The sequence below is a fragment of the Enoplosus armatus genome, chromosome 4 (assembly GCF_043641665.1).
Source record: "Enoplosus armatus isolate fEnoArm2 chromosome 4, fEnoArm2.hap1, whole genome shotgun sequence".
Classification (NCBI taxonomy): Eukaryota; Metazoa; Chordata; class Actinopteri; order Centrarchiformes; family Enoplosidae; genus Enoplosus; species Enoplosus armatus.
The window spans coordinates 19083382-19099876 of record NC_092183.1 but is presented as its reverse complement, the minus strand read 5'-3'; the positions used below and the strand labels follow the sequence as shown (position 1 = coordinate 19099876).

At 42.9% G+C, this 16495-nt stretch overlaps 1 protein-coding gene across 1 annotated transcript; it reads left to right on the top strand.

The window, feature by feature from the left end:
• Positions 1-6548: 6548 nt before the first annotated feature.
• LOC139283871 (rabphilin-3A-like) lies at positions 6549-14372 on the top strand. Its single transcript, XM_070903926.1, has 17 exons — positions 6549-6622; positions 6741-6752; positions 6966-7091; positions 7231-7360; positions 7530-7613; positions 7699-7867; positions 9068-9253; positions 9367-9549; positions 11596-11675; positions 11822-11896; positions 12340-12449; positions 12600-12726; positions 12818-12874; positions 12988-13142; positions 13236-13317; positions 13487-13583; positions 13685-14372. The coding sequence occupies exons 1-17, from the start codon at positions 6549-6551 to the stop codon at positions 13813-13815; spliced, it is 1878 nt and encodes a 625-aa protein (XP_070760027.1). The 3' UTR covers positions 13816-14372.
• Positions 14373-16495: the final 2123 nt, after the last annotated feature.

Below are 16495 nucleotides of genomic sequence, written 5' to 3'. Positions count from 1 at the left end.
TCAGCAGCCAGTTCTCAAAGCCCCACCTCTTACCTCTGGGGCATACAGGGATGAATCACCATCGGCAAAGCAAATTTGAGGCTTGCTGCAGGCTCTTGGTGGAGTGCAGTTAATTGAGTCCTCCATGTCCGATAGCCGTTTACTTCCGTAGTTCTAGAAGAAGTCGTGGACAAAAGAAGTCTCTGAATAACATGTCTGAGGAAAATGTGGGTCAACAGATATTTGTCTGCCAAATTCAAGGATGATTACTGGGATGAATTACTGATTCAGTGTGCATTGTGTTGATTTAAGAATGAAAGACCCAGCACCCACCCACCGTTTAGGTCTGTTGGTCGGGGCCAACAGGGATAGCAGGATAACAGCACGGTAGCTTGTTGGTCGCTGGATGGTGTTTCCTGTTTGTTCTCCATCGATGCGGGACCTGGAGCCATCCGTGCCAAGAGGATGTAGTTGTGTGTATATGAAACGGTGCAACACTCTCACATTAGAGAGGTGAAGAGTCCTCACAGATGGTTCCACAGATGGTCCCTGTCAACGCCATTGTCTGACTGAAAACATGGATAATTTGTCGATGCCACAGACCTAAAAGGCCTAACAAACATCCTTAGTGTTTCCCAAAATAGGGTTCAATCATTTCTCAATCTGTCTGGCCCTCTGCGATCTTTTTCTCCCAAAATCCACTGTTCTATACATCAAGTCTGATAGAGATCCGAGTACATAAAGCACGTACTAAAAGAGGGGACTTACACAGAGTGAAAGGCAATGGGGGTGGGAGTTGTAAATAATTAAGAAATGCTGAGTGATGTTTTCGTTCTGCAGTGGAGGGCTTCTTGGTGCAGTGCTTTACAATCTCGTCCAGGTCCAGGCCTCAGTGTGTTGCTATGTTGGCATCTCACAGTCCCTTTATGGGGGTGGATGGAGTTGTGCCATGCAACTGGGCGTGGATGGCTGCCTCGTGTTTTTTGGTCCTCCCCACTCACACTGCATGCCTGGTGTGTGAGCATTAGACATCAGCAGCTGAACACTGTGAGGAGTTGGTTTATAAAACCAAAGATGTGTAAAAAATGTGACAGTCCAGTCGGTAGAAAGTCGATTAACACTCATGACCCTTTACATTGGGTATACTTCAATCATCCATGGTTTACTATTTGTGTTCAAGGCCTGGTCAGCTGTGTGGTGGCACAAGTTATGAAATTGAAAAGTGCATGCCAAGACCTTGAATTTCTTTCTGACATTAGCACCACCATCCACCAGCCCATGTGTGTCACCACAGCGTGTGGGGGAGCAGCTGGTTGTACTTTTAGATGACATGTAGCCTACGTGTGAGTCAAGGTATTGTCAGCTAGTTTCTGAAGGTTTTAGTGAAGGTCTGTAGATGACTCATAACTCAAAAATAACAAAGCAATAATCATATATGGGATTTACTTTTACAGTAATCATTTTCCATAAGTTTTTTTTTTATTTGTGGCCATCTCTCTTGGCATTAAAGATTTCTGTTGAGATTGTAGCGTGATTGCAAATTATATAGTGAACTAACAGCTAACTCAGCTGTAGATTTTTAATATGCAGCTTTAATATTGTCTTCCCTCTGTCCAAAAGATTCTTACATCTGTAAATTTGACTTCTGAATGGCCCTCAAATAAGTATGTATTTATAGATGTGAGTGAAGAAGAGATTTAAAAGAAGTCTTCCCTGCTCAGACATGATGTTCCAGATCACCACAGGACTCAGTCAAAACTGTAGACCAGCCAAGACTCTCCTGTCTGAGGATCTTAAGCGGTTTTCTGTTTCATAATACATAAAACAATCTGAGTTACTGCCAGGCCAGATGGTAGAGGAAGAAAATTTAGGATGAAATAAAATTCTTCTTTCAGCTATTCGGATTTTTATTTTTTGCAGTTTAAACAATGAAACTAAAAATGTATTTTTGTATTTTGTATTTCACAATTTTTAAATAGTTGACAGTATAGTAAAAAGAGAGGAAGACATAGAATCACATCCATTTTATACCAAACATCCATGCTTCACAATATTGATTATTTTTGGAGCGAAGAATCCTTTTAGTGTTGCTTAGTGTAACCATGTTGTTCATAGTTTCACAACGTGATAAATTATGAATGTTAAGTCACACAAGCCAGTATACGCCTAGTAATGGCGGAAAATATCTGAACTAGTTTCTCGCAGCACTGTGAAGAATTGTGTATGTTTTGCTAGGTTATTGGATCTTTAATGGGAAAATGTGTGTTACAGCTGATGAAACATTAATGGTCACAGCAACCTGAAAGAAATGTGTAAAGTTTCACTGGGATTATTCAATCATTGGTACGGTGGATGTGCTGTGCTGACATGAATATCAACTCTGGCATCTACTTAGCATCAGCACCTTGGAAAATGTTTTTGGAGAAATTGCTGATCTGAACCCACAGGGACTCTGCAGTGGCCAGTGGTAAGGGTTGTTGGTGAATGATTAGGTGGTGGCCGCAGCTTTAAGGCGACCTCCACTACACGTAAGTGAGTTTTAGCCTGAGGCAACACAATACGAATGGAGGCCTGATGAAAGATAAATTAAAGTGAAACCAATTGTGGGACTTTGCATTGATCTCCGATTCTCATTAACCCATTTTAGAAATGTCCTTCTTGCGGGATGGCGAGGGAATTGTTGCCCTGGAATTCAATCGCAGTACCACGCAGTGTTTCAGTGTTATTCTATTCAATACATTTACAAACAGGGCACATGGCCGGGCGTAAAAAAAAATCAGGTCGACGAATAATTTCCTGTTAGTTTACTGATCGACTTATTGTTACAGCACAAATTACCTGATGAAAACATGAAAGCACTGGAGTAAAAGCTCGCTTTTACGCATTGTTTTTTGCTGATCTCAGTACAAGGGAGATGACTCTCTTCCGTACATCCCCACCCCCACTTAAGCTCTATCCATAATGACCCATGTTGGATCCATCCATCAATTCCCCGCTGCCTTGTTGTCACTCTCCCTGCTTTCATCAGTTCTTGTTTCCACAAGCAAGTACCAGAATCTTGAAAAAAGTGTTGGGCTGTCCAAAACCATAACAAGGTGCTCTTATTCCAGTCTACTCCATTTCCAGTCATATGTTCTGCAGTAATGAGTCATGCACCTGCTGTTGAAAGTCAGACAACAACATTAATGTGTAGAAGTGCCTGATATGACTTAAAGCTAGTTACTCGTGCTGCGCATTCATCCAAGGAGGATGCATGGCTGTGTTTCTAAAAACAGATGGAAAATGTGTAGGGTGGTGCTCTGCGAGTTGTGTGTGCATACATCCCTAAACATGTACAGATGCAGATTTGTATTGATTATCCTCTCGGGCCCCCGAGGAGGAGACACAGGTTTCTAAACTGGTCCTCTCCGCCCCCATATGAAATTCTATACAGGAGAGATCCTGCTGGGTGGATGACTTGTGATGAACGGGCAGATGACTATCTTGACTCGATGCTCTCCCTCTGGTCTTTCCTGTTGTCATCTCACACATGATTGGTTACTATTCATGCCTGGTATATTTGTTGACACTATTGTGGGGCAGCTTTGCACAGTTCTGGGAACCACTCGGCAGATCGCCACGTCTGAAAGCATCGTCACGGAGGCTTCATGACATTTTGGAAAAAAAAAACAAGAGGAAAATATCTGCTGCTCCCCAGAGAAGAATCTGCCACCTGACTGAGTCATCTTATATGGGAGGAAAACACGTACACAATGACTGTTACACCAAGTCAGAGTCACAGATGACGCAGATAAGCTGCATTTATAACCTCAACAGCAGAGAGGACGACAGTCTGAGGGTCACAGGGATGTCATAACTGCAGAATAACAAGGCTCAATGTGACATTTTGGTCGAGACAGTATTTTATAATTGGCCTTGAATAAGTACATTTGAAACCGTTTGAGATGTAAACCCCTCTCTGACTGCACAGTAGATGAAACCAAGCTGCACTTTTCTGTGTCTGAAGCATCAGAGCTTATACTGACTGCTTTTTATGAGAGAAGTGTGTATACGATCCTTCAGACTATCTCCTGAATGCTAATTGGATTGTCCCCTCAGCGAAGAGTCCACTTCTGTGGTGCAGTGACATCTATCCCCAGCACCAGAGAGCTCTGACTTGTCTGAGTCAGTGATTACCCAGAGTCTGAATGCCTCCTCCCATCTGTCTCTCTCCATCCACCTCTCCGGGACAATCATGTTAGACAAAAGTGGGATAATTCATTTTGGCAGGTGAAGGATGGCCAAGCTTGAGAGCCTTGGCGTATGCAATATATATACTGTACAGTCAGAGTAACGTCTGAACCGTCAGACTGCTGCTGAAAAGTGGGAAAAGACAAATGCTCCCTGAGGACTGTGTTGCCACTGTTGGCTGGATGCAGCAGCAGCATCAGAGGGAAAAGCCCACACCCAGAGTGTCTATTGATAGCTCTGCGAATTTGTTGTTATTCTGTGAATCCCTCAGGCAGTGCAGCAACAGATTAGAGCTCAAAAGGTATGTAGCCGGACGTTACGCAGCATAATACGAGCAGCTGAATGAGGGAAAAGGTGGCGCACCCCTCCCCTTTCGCTCCCTCTTTCACTTTCCCCAAGGTTTTATAGTGCCAGATTTTACTGCCATGAAAAGCTGAAGACAAGTGAAACTTATTGATTTTCCTTTTAGCCGTATCATCATGCATTCCTTACTGTATCTCCCCCACTCTCTCCAATACAGTACCTGCTCTCTCCCCATCCTGCCCCATCACAATTTGTGACATTTGAGGCTCCAGAGAGGCTTTTTCTTCTTTTTGTTGCTCCCTTTCGGAGCCCGCTGGTCCTCTCTGACTGCTGGTACTTCCCCTCAGGACATATCCTGCTGTATCCTCTGGCCTGTGGCTGCTGCAGCATCACTCCATGTATTGTCTGGCAGAGACTTGAAGCAGCTCTAAGTCAATTACACAGGGGCACCCACAATACACACATAGACTTGCCCATGGGCACTCGCCTCAGTGATTTCTGGTGACATCTTTGTATCATCTTTACCATGTCACTCTGAGATTAAATTACATTCCAGGTACATCATGTGGATACAGTTAACAACTCACTGTTTCCTACTGTCATCATCAGCACTGGGCTGTGTTCTCAGCCTCACAAGCGACTACAAAAGCTTATCTCCTGTCATCATGCACTTTAAATACTCTGATGACACAGCCATCCTTAAGACTCCTCCTCAGCAACACTGACTCTCTTCTGGACTACAAACAACCCAGTCCCGATTTCACCACACGGAGTGCCGATAACTTCCTACAGATCTTATAAACTGCTTTTCAGCCTTCCCCACAACACCTGACCACACACTCAGTCCCACCAGCATCCCTGGAGAACAGAGTAGAAGTGGTTGAGAACTGTAAATACACAGACATGACTTTGGATAAAAGCCTCAGCTTCAACCAACACACCATGAACAATCAGAAATGCTGGAGACAAAGATTCTTAGTCATCCTAGTCGGTACAAACTCACCTCCTCCTCCTCCTGTATCGAAGCATAATTGAGCCACTCCTGCTGTATGGAACCATCTCTTTCTTTGATATGTGTAGAGTCACAAACTGAAAGAAATTCCTTACAGTTTCACTTACATCTGCTAAAATAATTGGCCTTGCCTCCCCCAATTTGCACAACCTTATCTTTTAGCCCTGGCATGGAAGGCACACATAAATGTACATGACCCACACCGCCCACTTCAGCCTCATTTCACTCTGGTCGCTAATGTACAGGAAGGCTCACTTTGTCATAAGCTTTGTTCCCTTTGCAATACTCACACTAAGCAACTCTACCCCTAATAGAACCTGTATGTCAGCATCGTTTCAGCTTGTATTTTACACATAACTTATGCTTGTGTTATGTCTTTGCAATGTTTTCCTGTGTCCATTTATTGCCTGAATATGTCTGTGGAAAGAATCTGATACAACAGGCTTGGCAAGAAGAGACGGTATTGATTTGGCTGTAACTTTGGCACCAGGAAACATGCTTACATTGCCATCGGTAGCTGACATTTTGTTGCTATTTCAGGCTTAATATGTAAATTCATATGAAGCAAGTAGATGAAGGGGATAAAAAGTGATAACTTTTCTGGAAACTGTAATTAATTTTTGCTTATTAATGTGAGATACTCATTTGCTACCTTTTCATTTAGCCCTACATCGCTGTGTGGCAATTAAAGGAGGTATCTGGTGACTTTCCAATTTAAGGTCAGCACTGTCCTGGCTCACAAATCTATACGAAATGTTCTTTTTAATGAGAGACAGCAGCCCATGGTGGCAGTTAAATCAGTGCTGCATGAGATTAGGATAGAGGATAGCTAAAGGTGTGGACACATAACTTGGACGTAACTCAGAATATAGTCATGAATGTTGTGATATCTAACTATACTTAGCAAAACCAACCCACATGAGCAGCTCTTTTCATGACATTAGTTTAAGATGGTTTGACTATTTCATGCTGAATTCATCTCTGTCATTCTTTCTTGTCCACCTGCAGACTGGGATAGTGCAGCATGACGGATACGGTGATGAGCAGCAGCTCGGATCGCTGGGTGTCCAATGACAGGCAGAGGAGCGTGCATGCCAGGTAAGCACGATTGTCATAACATTTTAGTATTGTTAACCTTCTCTATGAGTCTACCAACCCTACACTGTCCTCTCCTTTGTTTCACCTGCTTCCCTCCGATATGTGATCTGTGACACAGCGATAAAGAGCAGTGAGTAGACAAACTCTTATCTGCATCTACGTGTATATTCGCTCTGCAAATGTTCTGAAAGCAGTGTAATGTGTCGATGGTCATTCAGTCACTGTGTTTGCGCCGTTTGTCCAAACATTGAATGAAGTGTGTATGCAAATGTGTGATTGGATGTCATTTAGTAAATCATAGAAGCAAGCGCAACCTCAACTGAATAATATGTTTGGCTGACAGAGGCAACTGGACCATGCAGCCAGGCCCTGGCCCTGGTCCAGACCTGACAGATGAAGAGAAAGAGATTATAAACAATGTGATCGCCCGTGCTGAGAAAATGGAGGCCATGGAGCAGGAGAGAATTGGGTGAGAGATTGTAAAACATGCAGTGGTTTCTCTGATATGTGTACAAAATCACCTGTTGAGACTGATGGCATGCACACATTTGGTCCTGCCATAATTAACGGTGACATTTTAAGTAAGGTTTCACCCTGTGCTGCTGCAGGCGCTTGATAAACCGCCTGGACGACATGAAGAAGACTGTGTGTGGGGATGGACAGTCCCGCTGTTTGCTGTGTGGGGAGCAGCTGGGCTCACCTGGGGTCAGCTCAGTGGTGTGTGAGGACTGCAAAAAGGTAGATAATGAGTCAACCAATTATTACAAAGCAAAAACAACACACTCCCCTGCTGCAGTTCACACAAAAGTTGTGAAAACATAATAGGTCACGGTGTATGAGCTGTGTATTTGTAATAACATTGTAAATGGCGAGCAGCTGGAAATCTTTATTTTCTCCTGTCGTGTAGAACATGTGTACCAAGTGTGGTACACAGTGTAGCAGTCGGCCACGCGCTGTGTGGCTATGCAAGATCTGCAGAGAACAGCGGGAGGTGAGTGCTTTACACCAGCGAACAAATACATTGATTAAAGTCTGTTGAAAACTCTATAACACATGTATTTTTTCTGTTTTCTCAGGTGTGGAAGAGGTCTGGTGCCTGGTTCTTCAAAGGTTTCCCTAAGCATTTCCTGCCATCGCCTATGCCATTATCTAAACAAAGCGAGGCAGGTGCCCAGGAGGCAGCAGAGCCCCAGGGGCCACCAGCCTCTGGGCCCAGGGTGGCAGGAAACCAACCACAACAGCCAGGTAGACACATTTGCCCCTTCAGCTTTCGTCTGCAGTCTTTTTCTGTCATTATTAGATTGGTTTGATTTTGACTGACCATGTTTCTCAGAGTCAGAGGCTCCTGTCTCTGAGCAGCAAGTTTCGAACAACCTTTCAATATATAGAAATCTTTTAAAATGGAAATGCCAAACTATCCAACTGCTTGTGAGATTTCCCTTTCCATGTTTTAGTCCAACTGAAATTTGAATTCTCCTCACTTTGTCTAAGGAAATAAACTAAATACTACAGCTATTGTGCATATCTTTCCATTTTTTCAGAATAGGATATTTTCAGAAGGTGATAAAAACGTTTTGGGACAGGTGATGTAAATATGGTTTCCCATGGCAGACTGACATCTGATGGCCTGCGTTGCTAGGAGATGTGTTGTCAATTTCTATGATGTGCTACTGACTGGAGAACGCCACACTGCATAGACTACAAACATTAATGCAAGATCCACATAGCGTCGGCTATTAGCGATTTAAGCTATCTGTCTTTTTACAACATTCAACATTTGGGATAACCCAACGTGCTGTTAAGTTTGTATTCTACTCGCAAAGCTAGCAAGGTAGGCTAACTATTTAACTTATTTCTTATAGAAATAGCAATAATGAATTTTAATTTCAGTTCGTCAAATTTTCACAGCGCCACCTCTTCAGTCTCATTAGATCAGCATCTGCACACGAGTCTTCTTGCAACCCCACCCCTCATTGCTCTTTTCCAAACCATCAAGCCTTTTATCTGCTTCCCAAATTTGGCCACACCGCCCACTGTTGCAGAGGAGGGGGGTGAAGAGCTCAATTAAGCTGTCGGAAGGTGCATGCTGTGACATGGGATGAGCCGCCAGGTGGTATGATGGGTCACATTGTATCATTTCACACTTTCAGCGTGGTTACCTGTGCAATGTGATATCCCTGCGACAGAGAGGGGCAGCTCGAGCAGACACGCAGACTATATAGCTGCTACACGTACAGTAGTCAGCTGCCACAGCTTGTTGTAGTGTATGTAGGTCAATGCCTTTGCAACGAAAAAGCTGCAACATCAAAAGTATCCAGAGAGACTAGGGAGTATTACAGATTCCACTGCAGTAGGAGCCCGAAGTGCAGTGATTATGCGTGTCTCTCTTATGTATAGTGTGTGTCCGTGTGTTTACTGTATAATGCTATTCATGCTTATTTTTAGGACCAGAGCCACAGGGCCGTGCTGGTTACCCACCTGTGGCCCCTAAACCATCAGTTGCGCGCATGGCCACGGGTGGGGCTGGCCCTGAAGAGGCGGGGCAGGGCAGCCCAGTGGTGATGAAGAAGATGGTGCCCGTCCAGAGCTCCAGACCACAGCCTGCTGCAATGGCCACCATGTCCCAGCAGGGTGAGAGATAGCTAGGACACAATCCTCATGTCCTTAGTCCCAAGCATTATCCAAATATTGCATCCCCAGTGGTGTTATTTTGTGCAGTCTTAAATGATTAATTGTGGTTGTAGGTCCAGTGGCAGGAGATGGAGGGGCTTACTCCTCTGGTGGAGTTCCTCCAGAGCAGAGAGCGCCTCCTGGAGCTAGAGAGGACAGGAGGCAGCCCGCTGCCTACAGTGCCCCCCCCGCCCGACAGCAACCTCCCCCAGCTGAGGAGGAGGAGGAGGCCAACGACTATGACTCTGATGAAGCCAGTGAGTACACCACCTGCTCACTCTTCTCGTAGAGTAACGGTGGCTGATGTGTGTAGTTTCACCTCATGAACAGTTTGACTTCTTCTTTCCACTCATTTCAGTTAAATAGCACCAGATGTTTTTTTCTTCTTAATAAAGCAAAACATATTGTCATGCAGCATTCAGCATTGAGCGTTGATTACTTAATTTGGCAGCATCTCTGTTCCCCTTAGGGATTCTGAGTCATATCGTGTTGATGCCTGACTTCTGCCTTTTAGTCTGCTGGTAATAATTCATATCTATAAATTGCCCAATAGTCCTGGCAAACAACAAGTATCATTCTGGGAGCATCTATTGAGCTGGCTAGAAAATGACAAATGATAAGCACCGTCTGTTATCGAAGCGTGATAATCAATATCTGAGGAACTACAGCAGAGGAAGCTGTGAATCAGGATGTGAATCACTAAATCAATACTGATACATAAAATATGTAATCGTACAGTTTCTTTCTTCATGTATCCCATATCCCATTTTAATGATGAGAATGGTGCCATGCCATTCATGTTCTGCGCCTGCAGCGTCAAATGGCCTTTATTCTCTCTCTGGGGGATTGGGTGTTAATTTGTTTTATTGAGGTCCGGGAATATGGAGCTGTGCAAATTATTTGAGATACAACAGGGCTAACAGGATATAGATTCCCTTTGTGTTTGACCCAATCCCCCAATCCCCTGTGTTGGGAGCGAAAATGGCAGAAATAGCAATGGTTTCGTGTGCCTGCTCTCTATAGAGATGTGATGGTGAGTTGGTCCTGTGGTGCTGACTGGTTTCAGTGGTTCAGCTGGTTATAACTTCTTCAGTATTGTTGATCTAAATGTATTGATTGTTTCAGCCTAATAAGAGCAATATACTGCTGTTATATCGTAACATACGGTTAAATAACACAGTACATTATGCTAAGTTTTGAATGTCTGATAGTCATAATTTGAGGTCTGGTCTCTGCGAGTGTGTGTTTTGTTGTATAACCAATTCAAATATATAGATATATCTGATCATTAAATAAAGGTGGATGAGCTAGTGCTGCTTATTTTTAGCCACGCATCTGGCTGTTTGTCGGTCAGTCAGTCAGTCAGTCAGTCAGTCGATCCACCAGTTTGGTCCAGTCTGAAATGTCCCAACACTGTTGGATGGTTTGCCATGAAATGTTGCACAGACATCCATGTGCTCCCCAGGATGAATTGTAAAAATATTGGTGATCCTCTGACTTTTCATGTAGCACCATCATCAGGTCAAAATTTCACTTTGTTTCAATACTTTGAATTCTGACAAAATACCTACGAAACTAATGACATTCCCATCTGCCTCAGCCGTACTTTGTGTTTAGTGATAAGTCAAATGTTAGCATGCTAACAGGCTAAATGGTGAACATGGTAAACATGATACCTGCTAAACATCAGCACGTTAGTATGCGTTTGGCTCTCAGCACAGCTGTGCCAACATGTATCCTTTCAGAGCTGCTAGCATGACTGCAGACTCTTAGTTTAGTTAGAAGCGCATTGTGTCTCTGGAGCAGCAAGTTGGTGGTGAATCTCAGCCCAGAGAATTAACAGTTATATAAGAAAAATTAAGAAATGACATTTGATTATTTTGTCCCCCAACAGATATGCTAGGCAATGAAACTTCTCCAAAGAAAATGTGTGTGGGCAGCATTTCAGTCTTATTTTTTCTTACCCAGAACCTTATTTTCTGAATGTCTTCCTTTGAGACTTGAGTGTTTATTTGATTTCTTTCATATTATATGCCCCTGCTTTGTAATGAGATTTTTTCTGCTTACTTAAGGCAAATAGAGGGCTGTGAATGTTTCATGAGTGAAAGGTCAAGACTTATTCATGTTGAATGTTTTGTCCATCCTTTCTGTCCATTGTCACTTCTATTCACAAGTTGTGTGTTATTTGATTACAAGAGAATATTTCCCTGTATTTAAGCTCTTTATTATACTATTCATTATTCAAGTGCAGACTTGCTGTCTCTCTGTAGTCTAATGTAATGACTGGTCTGTGTGTCTTTCAGCCACTCTGGGCTCTCTAGAGTTCAGTCTGCTCTATGAACAGGAAAGCAACAGCCTCCACTGTAGCATCCTCAAAGCAAAGGTACCACTATTCTCCTCATTCTCTCGCACAAAGGGACAATTACAATCAAGTGGTTTATGCTAAAATGTTCCTGAATGGCACTTAAGCTTAACTGCTCCCTGCCATTCATGATGATGTGATGGATATGGTGCTCTGTTTCTCCTCAGGGGCTGAAGCCCATGGACTCAAATGGACTGGCAGATCCTTATGTCAAACTTCATCTGCTGCCAGGGGCTAGTAAGGTAAAAGATGCACCTGTCCTACATTAAGCTTTTACTTCTTTTGAAAGATTTATGACGTTAATATCCCGTTAAGCAAAAAAGGAGGAGTTGTGATTTTAAACCCCCTTGGTTTGACAACCCTTCTGCTAGCTCAAGCCTGACACCTTGTGGTATGAATTGACACAAATCATAAAATTGGCATGGGAATGATGTCGAGAAATACATATTGAGATTGAGATTGAGATTGTAAATAAAGTCAAAGTTGTCGTGAATGTACATTGTTAGTGTAGTGTAATTATACTGTGCTGTAGTGGAGAATGTGGCAGATCTGAGTTACAAAAACACCGTTTGATGGGCAGCCGCATCATGTAGATACAAACCAAAGATGTGTGAGATCTTGTGTGGTGGTAACTTGCCTCTAGATATTTCCATTTCCTTGTCTTGATCCTCCCTGCATCTAACAGTCTAACAAGCTGCGCACAAAGACCCTGAGAAACACCCGCAACCCTGCGTGGAATGAGACACTCACATACCACGGCCTGACAGATGAGGACATGCAGCGCAAGACCCTCAGGTGGGTACTGTACCTCAGGCAGTCACGCTTAAATCACTCAATTAGCTGCAACAGCCCTGTTTCCATGGTTATAACTTGTTCTGCCCTTAGTTGACTCTTTCATAGGTGTAACAGGTATGTATGATTAAGATTCCCTTTTGATTTCCACAGGCTCTCTGTCTGTGACGAAGACAAGTTCGGGCATAATGAGTTTATTGGGGAAACCCGAGTGGCGCTGAAGAAACTGAAGATGAACCAGAAGAAAAACTTCAACGTGTGTCTCGAGAGAGTTGTCCCTGTGAGTGTAACTCAGTTACATTCAAACAATGCTTTGTTCTCCTTGTCTGAATCTCTTATTGACCTGCTGTAATCTCGTTCCCCCCTCACAGACGAAGAGAACTGCAACAGCCGGGGGAGCCAGAGGCATCGCTCTCTACGAAGATGAGGCAATGCTTTTATTTCTAAGCATGTCTGAACGTGACAGATTCCTCCAGTAGTTCATACAAATCTTATCACGACTCCCACTGAACAATTTTTCCCTCCACAACTCTGTCTCCAGCCAGGGAAAGATGGCGGAGAGGTAGAGGAGCGCGGCCGGATTCTGATCTCCCTGATGTACAACACCCAGACGAACCGCCTCGTCGTGGGTGTCGTGCGTTGCGTCCACCTGGCTGCCATGGATGCCAATGGCTACTCTGACCCATATGTCAAAATGTAGGTAGAGCAGGATGGAGAAGTGCATTTAGATTTCAAATGTATGGCTCTAGAAATGGCATAAATTGTAAATTGCAAATGTACAATTCACAGATGTCTGAAACCTGACATGGGGAAGAAGGGCAAGTGCAAAACACAAATCAAGAAGAGGACTTTAAACCCTGAGTTTAATGAGGTTTGTAAGAGAGTTCAAAGTGAAAGACTGCAATGAGTGAAAATGAGCTTAACCCCAAATTATTATCCAGTCACTGTGTTTACATAAATATTCATTTCAGCTCGGGTATGAAAAATGTTGGGAAGTGAGCTTTTGGAAATGATGAATTAACGTCTCGATCAAATTTCAGGAATTCAACTACGACATCAAACACAGTGAACTGGCCAAGAAGACTTTAGATATCTCTGTGTGGGATTATGACATTGGGAAGTCCAACGACTACATCGGTAAATATTTGATTGAAAGGGTCATAGCTTTGATGGAATAAAAAAAATGAAATTCTCACCTGCTCACCACCTGCCTTTACACCTCACTTCCTCTCTGACAGGTGGGTGTCAGCTGGGTATTACTGCCAAAGGAGAGAGGCTGAAGCACTGGTACGAGTGTCTGAAGAACAAGGACAAGAAGATTGAGCGCTGGCACACCTTGTATAACGAGAATCACGTTGCTAGTGATTAACCACTTGCCCCCCCACCCCCTTTACAGCATGAGCTAAAACCTCTTGTCCCTCTTTGGTTTGGATTCATCTTTTCCATGTTATTGTTTAATCTATTCTTTCACTACCTGACCATCACACCGGCATACTCGCCTCCTTTTCCCTGATAGTAGTATACTCTTCTTTGCTGTCCTCTTAATAACAATGTCTCTGCCTGTGCTGATATTTACTCTGCCTCTGGGACAAATCATGGCATAAATGAATTAGAGATTTCACTAATGTAACCAAGACATCTGTCAAGGAACAGCTGCACAAGGACCATCACGCCCGTCGGTGATGTTATATAGTGTGCTGAACTCGACGCGTTTTTTGCTGAAGAAAATAAAGTTTGAATTGCACTGGCACAGATCAAGAATAGCAATATGTTATGGCATCTGAGGTCAAAACCATCGTTAAAAAAGTCCTAAAATCCTCGACTGAGCTCATGCCTGAAATTCCTTTGACTCAGGATATTATCTTTTTGATTTGCCGTGTGATTACATCATGCTGTAGTGTAACACTTGAACTGTATAAGCATGCCAAGCCACAGACATAAGAAAACACACAGCTGCACCTTCAACTATTTCAACTGTGCCGAACATATTGTATATTTCCATGAAGAAAATGTTTACATACTGATACATTGCTCAGGTTAGGATAGACATCTGATGTACAGATGATTCATCAGTCAGTGGACCATGAGCTAGATGAATCTTTCATCAGTTGCTGTTAATTTGTGATTTCAAAATGATAGCACACCTAGTTAAACATTAGGAGTTTTTATGTGTGGTTATTCAAGCTGTGATTTTGATTTGTGGGAAATATTAACTGTGCGATTAGAGAAACTGAAAAGTGAAGACTTTTTTTCTTAGTTACGGTGAGAATTGGCAGGAAAAATGATTTTCCTCCTGCTACCTCTGCTCCTCGGAAGCTTGTGGTTCACTCTGACACCTCAGAGGTTTTCTACTGTAGTGTTTACACTGAATGCACACGGCCAGGTCCATTACAGGTTTCCCTGACACATTTGCCGGCTCCGCTTAACAAGGAGCGAAGGTGGAACAGGTTATGTCATGAGTATGTGCAGCTTCACCTGCATGCACTGTGCTTGTGACTCTGACGTGCCCGGGGGCAGTCGTGGCCCCGCTTTTACCCCAACGCACCCTTTGCACAAAGCAGGGCTGTTTCCCCTCTGCCACTACCCAATCATTCAAGGCTTTAGTGTGTGTTTGTTCACTAATCACAGCAAACCAAGGAAAGCACACCTTACAAAGTGGAATGACCTCAATTTATACAGCTATTTGCAAGTTATTCCAATGTCAAAACAGAGACGAAAACAAAAAATCCTATGCATGAAATGTCTTGTGGTTCAAGATATATACATATACTTTGTAAGAAATTAATGCTATTGTAATTCCATCAATGTTTACACTTCTTCCCCATAACATTCCTGTTAATACTTTATATACAAGAGGCCATATTCTGCATGACTATGGTGATAATATGTAAACTGATAGCATCCACAGGATAGACTGATAAACAACTGAGCACATCAACAAAAGACTTTCAACTCTATCAGTAGCAGACAGCGAAATGAATCTCATTCCTTGAATGAGGCTTTCTGTATATACACATTCAAATCTCCAGTGTCTTGTTTTCTCTGCACAGCCACTCGACCCCCCTGTGGCAGTGATTCAAACACCCACCAGTAGCATCACACACTGTCCTTTGCTGTGCTACTGCAGCTGCTGTGATCATCAGATGATGATCAACATAAATTATAATCAATAGTTGTTTTTTTTTTAAACAGGCTTCTCTCTGAGCTAAACCCATAGCTGTCTTCTACTTGATTCTGCCAGTTCAGTGGAATGTTTCCTGGTTTATCTCTGTATTTGTACATAGATAGTGCATGCACTGGAAATATGTATGTTTGCAAATAACTTTGCATGTAAAGATTTTGCAGAGAGTTTACACAGATCAATAAAATCTAATGACAACGGACGAGCCTGGTGTGTGTAAGGACATGTAAGAGTCAAGGTGTGGCTTTGGGATAATCAGTGAAGATCCTCACAGACAGATCAGAGGAAAAGGGGGCAGCGTGTGTTATAATGAAGTAAGTTAGACAATTGTGATTAATTGAACAAAATCAGGAAGTGAAAATAGTAATTATGATATATAAAGAAGGATGCTATTATAATGTTGTGCATAACAACTCTTTCAAATCACATTTATAGCCACTTTGAATCCAAACAGTATCTTAAATCAGAATTTCTTTATTTTGCCACACATTAGCCCTTTGCATGTTGGTCCTGTTATTCAGCCCCTGCTGCAAACCCCTACGGATTAAGACAGCTCTGTCCTAAATCATAGCGGAGATTTGGTTCATTTCCTTAAATTAAAGGTTGATAAAATGCACAAGGTCAGATATGGGTCACTCTGAGAGCTGATTAGTTTGTTTAAACGTTGATTTTAAACGCTAACTTCAAAAAAATCCTACAAAATGCAGTTTTCTTTCCTAAAACTATAGAAATGCAGCATAAACCCAAACCTGTCTGAGTCAGACCACACAAGCCTGCAAAAGTGAGGAGTGTCATATTTCTGACGAGCCTACATATCGGCAGACCAATAAGAAAAGCGTCTCGCCCTGAGGCACACATGCCTTCCTCA